Source organism: Scleropages formosus, chromosome 25, assembly GCF_900964775.1.
Source record: "Scleropages formosus chromosome 25, fSclFor1.1, whole genome shotgun sequence".
NCBI classification, from domain to species: domain Eukaryota; kingdom Metazoa; phylum Chordata; class Actinopteri; order Osteoglossiformes; family Osteoglossidae; genus Scleropages; species Scleropages formosus.
In genome coordinates, this window is record NC_041830.1 from 17512678 (window position 1) to 17527750 (window position 15073).

Consider the following 15073-nt stretch of genomic DNA (forward strand, 5'->3'; position numbering starts at 1 on the left):
TTCCTTTTCCCAGCATTCAGGGCGTGTAGAAACTTTACGAAGGGAGAAAAACAAAGAGACCTTTAGGGACCTTTAGGAGGAAGAGCAGGAGGGCGACCTGCGCTCTTTTCGGGTCTTCGGCTCCGGTCATTCGAGGTCACGGGCACGTTCGGGTCGCCAGCTTACAGCCAGTCGCGCTTCATCCGCGGGAGCCGGCGTGCGGTGTCCCCGTCCCCCGTCCCCGTCCCGCACACCGACGCCGTTCCCACACCGCCTCTCACACGTGCAGTATTTAACGCTGTTTATTTGGATGAATCTGAATGTAGTTGTTTGCTGCTTGACATTTGTCCTCATGTGGCCCCTTTAAATACTGCCCCACCTCTGTGGCCATCTGAGAACGGAGCGGTTCAGGGCGGCAACTTGTTCCACTTGCCAAGGTGCGGTAAGGAGAGCGAGAAATAACGAGGGCCGCAGGTAAACCCTAACCCTAACCTAACCCCGACCCTAACCCGTTCGTTCGCACGCCTCCGCATTCGGGGCACGATCAACGAACGGACAGAGGGAACGATCGAATCCGCATCCCGGGCGAAGGCCGTCTTCGGCCGGCTGTTGCTGCGATCTCGTACCTTCGTTTTCGTGCAGAACGTCGGTCTGAACGCGCACAAATTCAGGTGCGTTCTGCCCTCCGCGAGCGTCACCCGCGGGGCTGCGGCCAGGTTTGCGGACCTCCGTCCGGCAGGGGGCGACACAGAGCGACAAGCCGTCTCCGTGTGCGAACGGGGCCAAAGCTGGCAGCCGACGTCCCCCGTTCTACTGCCTTTAAGGGACGCGCCGCCGACGCGCTCGGCTCGGATCCGGCAGAGTAAGAGAAAACGTTCGCGTACGCCGTTCGCGAGTGCGGTTCCGTGCAAAGTGCTGAAAGATGAAAATCGTTCTTTGGACCTTGTAAGCGATCGACCCCAGCGGCCCCCTGTTCTTTCTCTGACGTTTTCCTGGCGCTCCTATTCCGAGGCGGCAGCCGTACCTCTCGCGTCGCACCCAAGGACAAGTCGCACCGCTGACCGTCAAGGCAGCAAATACGTTACGAGTCCATCGTCACTATTTTTCACTTTTTTTTTCTTAAAAAACGGACGTTCATTCTCTGCTGAGACCGTGGCCTGTGATGCTCCAGTTCGGTTCAGATTTTGTGGACGTTTACGCAAATCAGCTCGTTTTGTGCTCTTTCCTGTTGCCCATCGATGTCCCATGATGCAAACTGGGACTGTGAGCATGCTCAGTAGGGAGGGTCGAAGGTCACTATAGGGATCTAGCGATGGCCTGAATGCTGTGAACATTTTTAAAAAGCTTACTATAAATAAAGAAGTGTATATTTAGGGAGACCTGTCAGCGCAGGAGCTTTGTGGTAAAATGGGGGGGGGGGGGGCTTTTTAAAGGTCACGTTGGACACGTCAGCACAAAACGAGACGAGACCGCGCCGAGTGCGCCGCGCTCATACAGGACCGGAAACGTTTAACGGGACGAAAGCGCGAGCGTCCCCGAGGAAACCCTCTGTCCGGCGACTCGGTCGGTCCCGGGGAGCGCCTCCTGCAGGCCGGACGCCTCATCGCAGCACAGGAGAGCGCGGGGCCTCCGTTTCCATGGAATCCGGAAGGTTCCGCGAGAGCCTGGCAAACCAAACCTTTTCCCCTTTTTCAAACACCTCTACTACTTGCTGCTTTGACAATTTAATATTATGGGTTCATTTACTAATGATGATTATTTATATTACCTATTTATTTTAAAGAAGGGTTTATTTCTATTTATTGTCTTACCTATTTATTTCTCCTACAAAAGGGTGTACAGAAGGAGTTGCTTCATCAGGCTTTTCTCTGTCCCGTTTTTTTCAATTTTACAATAAAAATTCAAACAGTACGTTTACTTCTCAAACACATGTCTCTTTGCTACATAAACGCTGCGCCGCTGGATCCCGTCGGCTCTCGGCGGGACTTTGGCGGCCGATGGAAACGCCGTCCATCGACGCGCACGGAGGGCGACACGGCACCACGACCCCTCCGTTGTGCGGAAGTAGGGAATTCGGGAATGGAAATGCGCTTTGGGGCAGTGCGGTCGCCCCACGGCACTGAGAAGGCGAAGAGCGGAAGGTGGAGCACGCATGAGGGCACCTACCCTTTTACCGTGGTGAGGTGGCTGGACGCTGGCCTCCTACCCGGGCGACGGGTGAGATCCGGGCTCGGCTCGCGGGGCACCGGTCGTCGGAGGGCGAAAAGGGTGCGTGACGAGTGGCCGCATCCAGCTGGCATCACAGGGCTCGAGCACGAGTATGAGCTCGACCATTACGGTGACTTACCCATCTGCGCAGCAGGGTAAATTTTACTGCATCACTTCATCGTAAGAACCTCAGTCAGGAGTACTGTGGCAGGAAAGGGATTCGAATCCATCACCTTCCACTGCAGCAGCACAGATGTACACTTTACGGCACCCGCTGCCCCAAGGCACTTTGACGAGGGGTGTACTGTGGTATTCTGAGCCTGGTAAGTGTGAGGACAGTGCAGGGAAGGGAAGAGAAGGGAGGAGAGACTGTTGCCGGCTAAAGTGCGCGCGCGCGCGCGCACACACACACACACACACACACACACACACTCAGCGTGCAGGCAGAAGAGCCCCTCTTGTAAAGACGGAGTAGTTAAGGGTCACCTCGGAAACGGCCAGTCAGTGACTGCTGCCCCTCGCTGGACCCCCCCAGGGTTACACAGCACTACGCAGAAAGACTAAGTGACACAGGAAAGGTTTCATTCCAGAAAGACGTGTGAAAACAGCACCTGGAGACGGTGGGACAGGAACCCATTTCATTTCGCTCCCAGATGCTCTGGCGCTGATGGATTCGCTATTTGTGGAGATCGGAGAAAGAAATAATAAATATTGTTTTCTCGCTCGGCTGTATTTCAGTCCATTCACAAGAAACTCCCAGAATGCCGAGCTCCCCGAACAGGAAGCGTTGCTGAGAATTGACATCGACGGACAGCTCTCAATCCGGCGCGGCCGACGGCACGCGGGTCCGCGCGTAAACGTGGCGGGAAGGCGCCGTGTTCCCGCACCGATCTGCATTCAGATTTATCGCAACGTCTCGTGTCTTGGGTTTATTCCTCCATGACTGACCGACGGTTTAAAAAGAGGAGGCCCAGAGCGCGGTGCTTTACCTCATTCTTTCTACTCATGCATTCATATAGAGCATGAGCCGAGCTGCGGGCCCGGTGCGCCCGCGGGGTTTGAGAGGCGCAGGAGACGACGTGGTGACCCCCCGTGAGGGTGACGCTCGGTGCCAACTGCCCCCCCCTCCCCGCAGGGCCACCTCAAACCGAGGAAGGACACGAAAGAGGCCAGTCCAGCAGCCTGGGGTTCGAAAGGCCTCTTTTGTTCCCCGCGAGAGAGAGAGACACACGTACACACACACGTCAGTGCAGTCATGTCACTTCGATGGAGAGAAGTAGAAAAAGTGCAGAACCAAGTGAAAAACTTCCTGCAAAGTAAATCAGTGCGGATTGAATGTGAAAACACAGCGCTGTTCCCCATCTACGTGTAAAACCGCACACACGCTGACACACACTGCGAGTGTGTGTATTTGCACGCTCACGACAGATGAAACAATCTGCACACACCTTTAATACATTATTACATGTATTTCTAAGTAAGAGACCCCCCCGTTTCCTCACTCCTTCTCCTCCCTGTAACTGACAGCTGAGGCTGAAATAAAAATGTGTGTTTGTCTGCTGAAGTGCAGCTTTCCACGACACTGGAGTCGCACTGTCCCTCGTTCGCTTCTACTTGGACGGGTCCATTTCCGACTCTCCGGTGCTCGGCGAGGAAACGACACGTCCCTGATGGGTGGCTAAAACCCACTCGCAGCCTGTGCCCTCGGGGGGAACGAGATCCGTGAAAGAGACCGATTCCCAAAGTGCCCAGGGAGCCTTTCGCTCTCCTTTACTCTGGGCCCAGTGCGGTAATTTCCCTCACGTGGGGTAATCGACCTCATCCCAGACCCCCACCCAGTCCAGACGTTCGCCGCATTCTGCTCCTCATTTCCCCTCGGACGCAGAGCACCCACCCCCATCAGGTCCAACCCCCTGGGGTGTCCTGTGTTGCAACCTTCTCTACACCATGTGGAACGGTGCTGCTTTGAAGGATCTCAGTCAATCAATCAATCAATCAATCAATCAGTTAAACAATCAACTGGTCACTCAATCAATCAGTGCAACATCACCAGCTATGGAGACAAGGCCACCGTGAGCTGGGCAGTCACAACAAATCACATGACCTCACATTTATTTATTTATTTCCTTTATTTCTCATTTTTTCTTTCACTTTACTTACTGTACCTCAACAGGACCCAGGAGGTAAATTCAGAAGGAACCTGGAAACAGTTCAGTACCTGTTAAATGTGCTGCCCTTCATAACCTGCTAAATAGCGCCACCTGCTGGCGAAACACCGCGCAGCATCATCATGGTCTCCAGCAGCCCCACACATCTCCCTTCCCCAAATCTCACAGAACTTCCACAATTTTAAGCCCTTATTAAAGTGCCCCCCCCACACAGAGGGAAGATTTACTTTACAGGAAAAATCAAAGAAGTAATTTATTCAGTTACCAGTGTTCTTACTGACACAGCAGGACAGCAGCTCTTGGACCCTGCTGAGCACTGAGACTCAGGGATTCATCGGAGCCCCAGTGCACCTTTCCACCATCCCCACAGTTCCCACAGTTCCCGCAGCTCCCGGACGCCCCCGAGTGGTCGCTCTCCGGCGCCCCCTGGTCCCTAGTAGTAGGAGTTGCGGATAATGACATCGCGGAAGAACGGACACCAGTCTCTGACGAGGCAAACCAGGTGGGTGTACCAGGGGTAGAAGGACTCCTTCTGGCGGAGGCTCCCGGCGCGAACGACGTGCAGAGCCGCCTCGCCGGCTGGGTACGGCACCACCCTCGTGCGCCCACTGGGAGGCAGGAAAGAGCACAGCTTCACTTCACTTCGCTGCGAAATCAGCGTCTCGGCGCCGCCGCCGCACCCGCTTATCCAGGAGCTCGGCAACACGCGCGCTGGAGCTGCTCACCTGACCTTCTCCATGGCCGACTCGGTGTCAACGAGGCCCAGGATGCTGATGGTCAGCGACACGTCGCTGCTCCGCATGGCCAGCTCGTGCTGCAGCGTGCAGAAGAAGCCGTTGACGGCGAACTTGGTGGCGGTGTACGGCGCCGTGAACGGGGTGCTCACCTTCCCTGGGGGCGCGAGAGGTGGCGCTCAGCGCTTGGGCCCCCGCCCGGGTCCCGGCTCCGGCGGGCCGACGGCGGAAACTCGCCCAACAGGGAGGAGACGACGACGATGGAGCCCTTGCTCTTCTCGAGAGAGGGCAGCGCCGCGGACGCCAGCTGCACGTAGCTGAGGAAGTTCACCTTCGCAGCACAAGCACAGAGTAATTGCCCACAGGACGTCCCCTTCAAGGGGGCTGTGTTTTACCGCGTATACCGCGCAAGGCAGAGTACCTCCATGAGCCCTCGGACATGATGCACGTCTCCGCTCCACGGCGAGAAGGAATAGCGTCCAATGTGGTTGAGCACGAGGTAGTCGAGCCCCCCTGGACAGCGAGACGACTATTCGGTGATTCGATTTCCCATAAGGGGTTTGGTAAAACGCACCAAACACAAGACGCTTCCGAAAGCCGAGCGTTGCGCATCACGGGGAAGCAGCGGAACCGGCCGAGAGAACTGCTAGGAAACGCGGGCAAATGCCGAAATGCTATAATGACTGTTGAGCAAACGCCTCGGGGTTTGGAACCCGCAGCCCAACCGCTATCGCTCACCCAGTTCATCCACGGCGAACTTCACCACCCTGCTGGGGTCAGAGGTCGTCGCCATGTCCCCGGTCACGTAGAGCGCCTTCTGGGCTCCGAGCTGCGCGCACCGCCGGGCCACCTGGAGCAGGGGAGTCCCCAGAGACGGCCCTTGAGCGCGGTCGCACCTGGGACGACCGCTTTACACCCACACGGCGAGCTGCAAGGACAGAGACCTGCTGCAGGACGTTCTCCCTCCGAGCCGTGATGACCACCTGGGCACCGAGGCGGGCGTAGCAGTAGGCGAGCTGCTCCCCGATGCCCGTGCTGGCGCCTGTCACCAGCACCCTGGCACCTCGCAGGGACCCTGCGGAGCACGTGGCACGTGTGCCGGTTAAAGCGCTGCCTTGCAGTCGGAGGACGCGGGTTTGACCCCTGCTCCCGCTGCTACGTGGGATGGCAGGACCCGGCCTCTCGAGTCGCATCGAACTTTGACCAGACTGGCAGAGAAAAGTGCGCCTTGTGCTAAAATGGGGTGGCTATAAAACGGAGCTCTAGTGAACATTTAACCTGTGTTTTAAGGCTGAATGTTCCCTCGTAGGGTCATTACAGTGTGCGGGCAGCGCTCTCACACACATAAACACAAACACACACACACACACGCGCAGTCGCGCTCTCAGTGTGACCTGCCTTGCAGGAAGAGGTAAATGCATGGTGCGAACGCGAGATAAGGCGGTGTGCGGGACCGAGGCGGGACACACGCTGCACGGTGTTTACAGCCTTCCCGATAGCGCGAGGACAACGGCCAGCGAGCGACACGATCCTGCAACTTCTGGCCAAAGGTTTCCTTCCTTTATCTCTCGGCTCCTCCGTAAGGACCCTTTACCAATAAGTAGGAAGACAATCCAATTATTCATAATTTCACTGCAATAAAAAAAAAATTTTCCAAAGATTATCCTATTGAAGTTGGCCAACGTTGCGCCAACGTCGGTCGAGCGCCGCGGGGCCCGGACATGGACGAGCAGAGGACCAAGACAACGGCGTCGAGGGCCCTTCTGCTCAACAGTTCGGTCCTGAAGATGTTCAGCCGCTTGCTAACAGAGAGAACACACTCTTGTGGACATTGACATCACACTTGTTACGAAAGCGGTGTTTAAATCTGCGTGTGTAGAGCCTCGCTGGAGCTTCACCTGCATCGAAGGAGTCTCTCCAGAAGAACGCCGCCAGCGTGGCTCCGACTAGCAGCATTTTGGCGAGGACCTTCATCGCTGGAGCTGAACGAGTAAACGGTGAACTTATGAAATATTACGTTACGGAGCAGGTTTACCGGAGTGCGGATAAGGGATCCTGCTCCTTCCGCACCTGGAGCTGCAGTGATTTGCCTGTTGAGAGAGACCGGTGCTATAAACGGGATAAAACTGATACTGCCACCACTCCCCAACACACACATACAGTCTCCCCCTAACATGTGAAGTCAACATTAAAAATACACACCAATTATACAGGCATGAAGAGAATAAGGAAAGTCATACAGTGCAAACAACAAACGGTAAAGCAGAGTGTTTCTCCCTCTTCAGTCTGAGGGATTCATACAGTGACGTCCATAATAAACCCATTTGGACACAGCTGTGACTTCACACTGTGTACAGTCATTGAACTTACATACATATATAGAGCAGGCCGGCTTGTTTACCGAGGTATTTAAGGGTGAATGCCTTGCAGGAGGTGGGACTTGAACCTACGATCTGAAGGCAGCAGCTCTAATCCCCCCACCCCCTTGTAACTACCCCATTCCCAGGGAGGTGGTGCCAGCGTTTGAGGAGCGTGGAGAGCGGAGCGTATCCGGGCCTCACGGGTCCAAAGCTCGTCGTCTTCCGAGCGCAAACCTCGAGCAACTTAACCCTCTTCCCTTCCCTCCTTTTCGTCAGCGGAAACACGAGCACGTTCCCCCTTTTCGGCCCTTTCCAGGACTGGCCTTACTCATCCGTGAATTATTAATGGGACTTGTAAAAGATAGTATTTCGTGAGACATCAGAGACAAATTGAGCGCAAACAAAGAGTTGAGACAGCGATGCATATTACTGTGGGATGAGATCACATTTATTGTACAAAAGTTTATTCTTGATCAATACAACCCATCACCCTCAAAAGAAATATTTAGTCATTATTTTACAACAAGCTGAAATATATATGTTTAAAAGTGCAAGCAATTCTGCAAACGTTAACATGGAATACTGTAATTTACAGGGAAGAATTCAACAGCGCGACAGAAACGGCAGAAGGGCAGACGTGCAGCCGGTCCGAGACACGACACGGGTCTCGTGGGCAAGAAGAAGCGCTCGGGCTCTGTGCGGGACTGTAAAAACACTAATAGGTCAGCGAGGAGAAAGAGACACGCACACAAGGACATCACGAGTGCAAAAAAATATGTTCTTTATTAACCAGAGCATCGTTACACAAACGGGATGGTGACTCGTACACTACGCAGCACTGCCGAAAAGGGGTTGTGGTCGAAAGCGGCAAGGTAACGGGTACGTGGCAGGAAGGGCGACGTTCGGCCTTCCGGCTCGCGAGCGGGGCACGCGAAAGCACAGCAGCGGGGAATTAACACAAGCATCAGTTACCCACGAATACCAAACACGGTCGGCAGTTTTTTCCCCTCTCGACGAAGCCAAAGCTGCCCTACAGCCGTCGGCGATCGCGATTTTTCTTTCCCTCGCGCCAACGAGCAAATTCATCTTTACTTCACGACGGCGGAGCTCGATTCTGTCTGCAGGTCTCTGCACTCGTTGCTCTTACTGCGCAAACGGCACCACGTGCACGGCGAACAGAGGACCGGCGCTGCCCCCCTGCCGAGAGCTTTTCTCAACGGTCGCTTTTTGCGGTCGCTCCGCAGAGCAGCGCCGGCCTGCGACGTCACTTCGCGCCCGTTTCCGAGAACTGGCAAAAGCAACAACGAAAAAGGCAAACGGAGCAGCCAATACATTTTTTGGCATTCTTATCCTCTCCCACATCACATCACCTTCTTAAATTACTCAAATTCCAAACTATTTGGAAACATTAGCAACAGAAACATGAACACAAGTTCAAAATTCATTTACAGGAATCTACATATATATGTATGTACAAAAAAGCTCACAATTATGCTGGCAATTCAATTGCACACAAGGTGAAATTAGTTTTTTTTCCTTTTGCTTGGAGCAGAACAGCATTTTAGTAAAACTATGTGAAGGAATTAGATGAGGATGCTGTGATAATGTCTACTAAATATAATTGAATTCATTAAGCTTTAAAATGAACAGTGTAACAATGTACATTGAGGAATAAATGTTCTGTTATTATACTGTATATATTCCGCAGCCCTAACGCTGTACTGGGCGTCATAGTCGTGCTTCCTCTTACTGGAGTTCTTACACCAATTTAAATATGAAGACACTTAATTGCCTAGTAACAAAAGTGAGGATTAATTTTACAAAGCAACAATCGTCGATGCTCAGAAAGGCGGTTTGGGACTACAAGTGGTTACACCGCAGCGTCTCGTGCGCAGCCCCAACCGGCCACACCGGGGTTCTCGTTTCTACGCGGTATTTACAGGAACGTAAAACCAAGAGCACGAGGAAAGACAAGAGCCCAACGGCCCGGACCTAAACGGACGAGGAAAAGGTTGACGACGGGAGACTTTCCGTTTCTTAGAGCAGGTTTTCGTGCGAAACGTCGAGTGCGGTCGCAACAGGAAGCTGGTGCTCGACACCGTGCTGCTCGTTCATCTGCCAGAAAAGGAGAACATCGTGACCAAATGCTGGGAAGTTACAACATGACCTCTCGCCAGTCAGCACAGGGGCGTAAAAGCAGGTGAAGAAAGCGGTGTCCTTCATGAGGCCCGTTGACGGAGCGATCGCTAGCTGAAGCTCGACTTTACGCCAACTGCCTAAATGTTTCTTCTTTTATTTGGTTGGGTGCATTTGGACTCCAGAATTAATTAACTAAAGAGAAGTTCGGATCCTAGAACCGATTCCATCCAGCTCTGAAGCTTCTCCGCAAAGTGACTAACACAGGAGGAGCAAAAAAGTGCACTTTCATGAGAAATACATGGTATTGCAAGTGTCTGATTCATGAAGATCGGCTCCATCGACTATATTTTATTGTCCACCTACTCATGCCATCATCACTGTAACTGATAACATTCATTTGTTATTCTTAGTCGTTTTACTGAAGGAACTAAAATAATAAGAATAAATAAGAGTTACTGAAATTGGTTAAAGGGGCTTTTAGGATGCTGGACGTACATCGTGGTACCACAGTGAATGAGCACACTGACAGCAAGAGGCAACAAACAACAGGCAAACAGCACCGTACGCTGAAAAACACGCAACCCTCGCTTTAAAACTTCCCTATTTTTAGAAGTGCCGTATATTCTGAGGGACCCTTGTTTTTCTCCTTCACTCTAGTTGGTACAATGTTGTACTGTCACTTTAAGTCAATCACTGCTCTCTCACTTAGTGGGCAGGAACTGGGTCCGGTAGTTCCAGTACCGGTACAGTATTTCTTCTTTCAAAAACACGGCAAAAGCGATTTTTAAATGAAAATATCAAAAGGTTGTGTGTTAACTTTCATTTAAAATGGGTCCTACTGGGAGACATTTTATGCCCCTCCCTCTGTGGTTCTAACGCATGTGTGGGGAAAAAAGTTGAGTCTGAAATGAGCGGTGCTCGGTGCAGAGAGAACGAGAGACGGCCCAATGACTCAGCAGAAACACTGCGCCCAACCCGTTGCCATGGTCACCAGAGTCCACACAAGAGAGCGCACGCTCGGGCACCGGGCGCCCACTCCACTCCGCTGCGCTACGAGACCCATCTCCGTTATGAAATGGCATCTGACCCGATGTTCTGCTGATGGGGTTATTTTTGAAGTGGGTGACAGCACTACGGAGAAGAGAAGGAATCAGGAAGAATCAGGAGTGTGTGCTTTTGCTGGGAAAACTCTCGGTTGCGGTACCTGCCACCAAAGACGCATGATCTCACCGAGCTAAAGATTCCTACTAAGTCCTGAAATGATCGATTTTACCATCCAAGGTGCTCAGACTGAAAGCAGAGCGAGGAGCCAACAAACCCGTGACGAGGTGCTGTTGAAACCACGTTCTGTCCCACACCTGCCTCTCAGTACCACGATGTCCCCGAAACGTGCCCACATCTCCTCACTGGTGGTCAGTCCAGTCCAGAACTCGCTTCACAAACGTGGCCCCATCTTCAGAAGCAATATTTTCCTATGCAAATCAATTGGTAAATTAACATTGTTCCACGCAGCAACCCTGCTTACACGCTAAAATATTTCCGAGAAAACAAAGGCGCGTGGCCTCCGAATCCGACAACAACGGGAATTAAGAGAGTAACGTTGTGGAGCATTAGTGACGTCACTTACAGCCAGTCATCGCCCTTTGGACACAAATTAACACACTGTGTGCATTTTACGCTTTAACTTCAATACAATGTAAAGATTATTTTGAACTTGGTACCTCTTTAGAAAATATATTAAAATAATTTGCAAAACTTCCCTCCATAACCGGAAGATTGCGAGGGGAACGAGGACTGCCTTTGCCATTTCACAAGAGACGACGGACGTTACACTCAAGTCTTTCTGAGCGTCTAGCCTTTGCTGGCGTTCATTTTCACTCAGGCCCCACCCCTGAGCCTAAGAGCTCCTCCCCCCAGCCCCGCAACCAACCCCACCCTTCCCTTCTGCACTTGTCTACAGTACGACGCTCACAAGTGACTTAAGCGGACACAGAGAACCCTGCAAAGCCCATTTCCCTGGATGACTCCCGCTCTTCCGAAAGCACAGCATGCTACCTTTTCCCCCCACAATGCAATGGGACATTAAAATGACGGGTGAACTAAGGGAACGAGCAGCTGGGTTCCTTTAAGACGTCTTGACCAGGTCGTAGACGTGGATGTGGAAGTCATCGTCGTACTTGATGTAATAGACGGACGGCTTGGCGGGAACCTGGTAGATGACCAGGCCGGTTCTTTTCACACCCTTGTCGGTGACGTACTCCACCTGCTTACCCACGAGGCTCTCGGTGTCTTCCCCTGGCTTCCTGTCGGCCGGAAGCAAGTGCTTATTCTCTGAGAAACAGAGGAGGAGGAACACAATGGCAATTATTACACCCGTTCGTATCCACGCCTGACTTCGTGCTCACCGAGTTTGCGTTTCGTATGTTGCAAGCTCTTCTGTTTACGACCAAACGCTTTCCTGTTTATTGTCACTGAAGTTTCTTCACTAATCCACCTCATACGCTTTCTGTAGACTGCAAGCCAAAATCAACCTGCGTTTCCCCTTTGAGCTGACAGGTGGCAGTAAAGAGCACCCGAACAAAATGCGAGTGTGCGACCGCCGTAATTCAACTCGCCTCCACAGTGCTTACTGCTCGAGTCCTGTGTTTCAGAGTGTTGGTGATCCATCACAAGACAAGGAATGCTTTTTCTACAGCCAACATTTTGACAATCGCTAACTTAACATTGAGGATCACTTGTATCGCGAAGCTTTTATCGATTGTGACTTAGTGGCCAAAACGACTTTGAAGTTCAGAACAAAATTAATTATAAACAGAAAGCAGAGTAAATCGAGCAGCCGGTGTACACCCTGGTGAAAACAAATACTCACCACCACCAGTGAGATTATCCTCCCTGCTGTTTACGATAAGAGCATCAGGCTCTCAGAGGTGCCGCTTTACCTGCTTCGGGTAAAATGCGCAGATCTCCGTCCTTGTAGTCGTCCCACAGCTGATACATGTACAGCACGGGGTCCTTCTCGTAAGTGATGTAGTACCAGTTGGTCATGATGGGAGCGCGAGAAAGCACCATGCCCCTCCACTCGTTCTTCTCCCCATCCTCCTTCTCGAACAGGTGCTCCACTGCCTTGCCCACGAGCTCCTCCGCATCATGAGGAACCTTGATCTTGTTGTTCACTGGGGAGGAAGCCAGAGGTCACAGGAGTCAGAAGAACACGTGCTCACACCGAGAGCATTTGACACGGTGTCATGGAGGGAGGCTCTCACACTCACCCACTTTCTCCGTTAAAACCTGCAGATTGGAGACCCGCGAGTCCTTGAACAGCTCGATGCCATAGACGCAGTCGAAGCCGTCGTACTTGACCATGAAGAGCGAGTTGTTGACGGTCAGCCGGTCCAGCACAGTGCCCTTCCACTTGGTCAGGGCCCCCTTCTCCCGCCAGCTGTGCTGGATCCTCATGCCCACCATGTTGTTGGGGTCAGGAGTCAGGATGTCGCCCAACTCCCCGCTGCCGCGCTTCCTGCGGCACGACACACCTTCGTTTAGCGAGTGCCGAACGACGGCCGTTACACCACGTTTAGCGGCGAGCAAATAGAAAGTGCGTTGAGAAGCGTGCAGCATACCTGCCTTTCTTCTTCGACATGTTCCCATAAACTCAGAGTCCGCTGTGGAGACATAATGCGATGCAGAGGGCTGTCAGACATGTGCGCGTACGCACACCCTCACACGCACGCGTATCACATGCAACACACACCAGGGTCCACTGCCAAACCTCAAAATATGTTTCATTCTTAAACACACTTTTATTTCTGCACTTAAAGTCACTATAACATTTACTTATTTAGCAGACGTTTTTCTCCAAAGCGCCGTACATCTCAGAGAAAATACAATGTGTTCATTACATTAGGAGAAAGAGACACTTGGATGCAGAGGTGTGATTCTTAAGTAAACTTAATTTGTTTCTTTCCACTTGATGCACCGATGGTCATCACACGTGTAGGTGCACAAAACTCAGGACGGACTAATCCTGATCACACATGCCTCCAATTTTTTTTCTTTTTAAATACTATTAACTTACTGAGGTTGTTACTATTATCTCTATATTCTGCTTCGATACGACAACACGTGGAGCCACTCCTGGTCCTTTAGTGCACTTTCATGTTGGATTCATGTTGGAACATCAATCACATCCACCGTGCGTAATCAATGAGGTAATCATGTCGCGCGCGCTCGCGCTTCACGACACCCAGCAGCGAAGCCGCAGCCGCGTGGACGCGCACAGCGTGACGCACTCTCTGCCGGGAGGCGGCGAGGGAGCGCGCGCCGGGCGGGTACACGGCGGTCTCGTGCCCGTTTCTGTCGTCAGCGAACCTGTGAGTTGTTCAATAAGTTCAATAAGGAAGAACCAAAGTGAGAGTCGGGCCGTTCAAAACCACCCATTTTTACCCTTATTTACAAAGGGGCGGAGCCGATTATTTCAATATCTCATTAATATTAATTAGGAGAGACTTGACAGACGAAGCGGAGGCCACTAAACAACAACAAATAAGCACAAAAGCAAATAAACTTAAAGCACGCAGCGGGAATCGGGTTCCAGCACTTGACGAATTATTGAGGCGTAGGTGCCGTCACGTCCAGGTACGAGTCGGTCCAAAACAACAACAAAAATGGCAATATAACTAGACGGTGACGCAAATAAGAGCGATAAAATAAGTGAGAGCGAGAAGCGAAGGAGTCGCTGCGCCTCGCGCTCCGTCTTCCTGCTTCCCAAACGCAGCCGCGGCCATAATAAAGGTGCGGAAGAAACGGGCTGAGAAAAGGACGTTTAAAGAGCACTTCCTCATTCGCACTGCGTGTGTTTGTGTACAGTCAGTGTGTGTATTCAGATTCAGTGCGTAGCCGTGTCTCTTGAGTGTCCACAGTGGGTTTGCCCCGTGGCGTGTGTGTCACTGCGGCGTTTTCTCATCTCTTTCACTCACACTCTCTCACTCACACACACACACACACACACTTCACTCGTGCCCGAACACACACACACACAAACACTCTCTGTCCTGTCCCTCTCCCGCGAAATCCCCCCGCCGGTAACGCGGCACGGTGTTCTGCGCGTGGACATCGGCGTTCCCGCACGGCGCCCGACACAATAGCGCGCGCTACGTCACATGTCACGATAAACGGCTCGTGCTTCCACTGCGGACACATCCAGCGGCTGTCACGACAACACGGTGGGGCGCGCGCAACAGGCAAACCCGCGTCGTAAACGGGTTCGTTTCGGCGTCCCCGTTACCCCCGCTCCCCCAAGGGCACGAGGCGCGTTATTCCACCGTTACCTGACGTCTCTTTTCATGTCTGTGTGATGTAACCCTGCAGAGAGCGATCCCTCTTAGCGCGAGCTCCACAAACCTGGAGCAGAACGGGCAAAATATCATACAGCCTTAAAAGACTACAACTCCCAGACAACGGGAGGAAGAACACATGATGTCACTGG

At 52.4% G+C, this 15073-nt stretch overlaps 2 protein-coding genes across 2 annotated transcripts; both read right to left on the reverse strand.

Annotated features, from left to right (window-relative positions):
- Positions 1 to 4368: 4368 nt before the first annotated feature.
- On the reverse strand, positions 4369 to 7482 carry LOC108921503 (hydroxysteroid 11-beta-dehydrogenase 1-like protein). Its single transcript, XM_029249229.1, has 7 exons — positions 6988 to 7482; positions 6034 to 6164; positions 5828 to 5939; positions 5511 to 5602; positions 5327 to 5420; positions 5081 to 5246; positions 4369 to 4963 (listed from the first exon to the last, which is right to left on the reverse strand). Exons 1-7 carry the CDS (start codon positions 7061 to 7063, stop codon positions 4789 to 4791), a joined length of 846 nt encoding a protein of 281 aa, XP_029105062.1. The 5' UTR covers positions 7064 to 7482; the 3' UTR covers positions 4369 to 4788.
- Positions 7483 to 8193: 711 nt separating this feature from the next.
- LOC108921502 (spindlin-W) lies at positions 8194 to 15027 on the reverse strand. Its single transcript, XM_018730985.2, has 5 exons — positions 14916 to 15027; positions 13209 to 13250; positions 12858 to 13105; positions 12528 to 12761; positions 8194 to 11919 (listed from the first exon to the last, which is right to left on the reverse strand). The coding sequence occupies exons 2-5, from the start codon at positions 13226 to 13228 to the stop codon at positions 11714 to 11716; spliced, it is 708 nt and encodes a 235-aa protein (XP_018586501.1). The 5' UTR covers positions 13229 to 13250; positions 14916 to 15027; the 3' UTR covers positions 8194 to 11713.
- Between the last annotated feature and the right edge of the window lie 46 nt (positions 15028 to 15073).

Bases quoted from the DNA above. Each gene is read 5' to 3' on its own strand.
- LOC108921503 (XM_029249229.1), bottom strand. From the start codon at position 7,063: ATGAAGGTCCTCGCCAAAATGCTGCTAGTCGGAGCCACGCTGGCGGCG. The intron at 5,940-6,033 runs GTCTCTGTCCTT...CCCCTGCTCCAG, and splicing joins GGGAGAACGTCCTGCAGCAG to GTGGCCCGGCGGTGCGCGCA. The intron at 5,603-5,827 runs GTGAGCGATAGC...CTCGCTGTCCAG, and splicing joins GTTCGCCGTGGATGAACTGG to GGGGGCTCGACTACCTCGTG.
- LOC108921502 (XM_018730985.2), bottom strand. From the start codon at position 13,228: ATGTCGAAGAAGAAAGGCAG. The intron at 12,762-12,857 runs GTGAGTGTGAGA...CTTCCTCCCCAG, and splicing joins GGTTTTAACGGAGAAAGTGG to TGAACAACAAGATCAAGGTT. The intron at 11,920-12,527 runs GTAAAGCGGCAC...TCTGTTTCTCAG, and splicing joins GCGCATTTTACCCGAAGCAG to AGAATAAGCACTTGCTTCCG.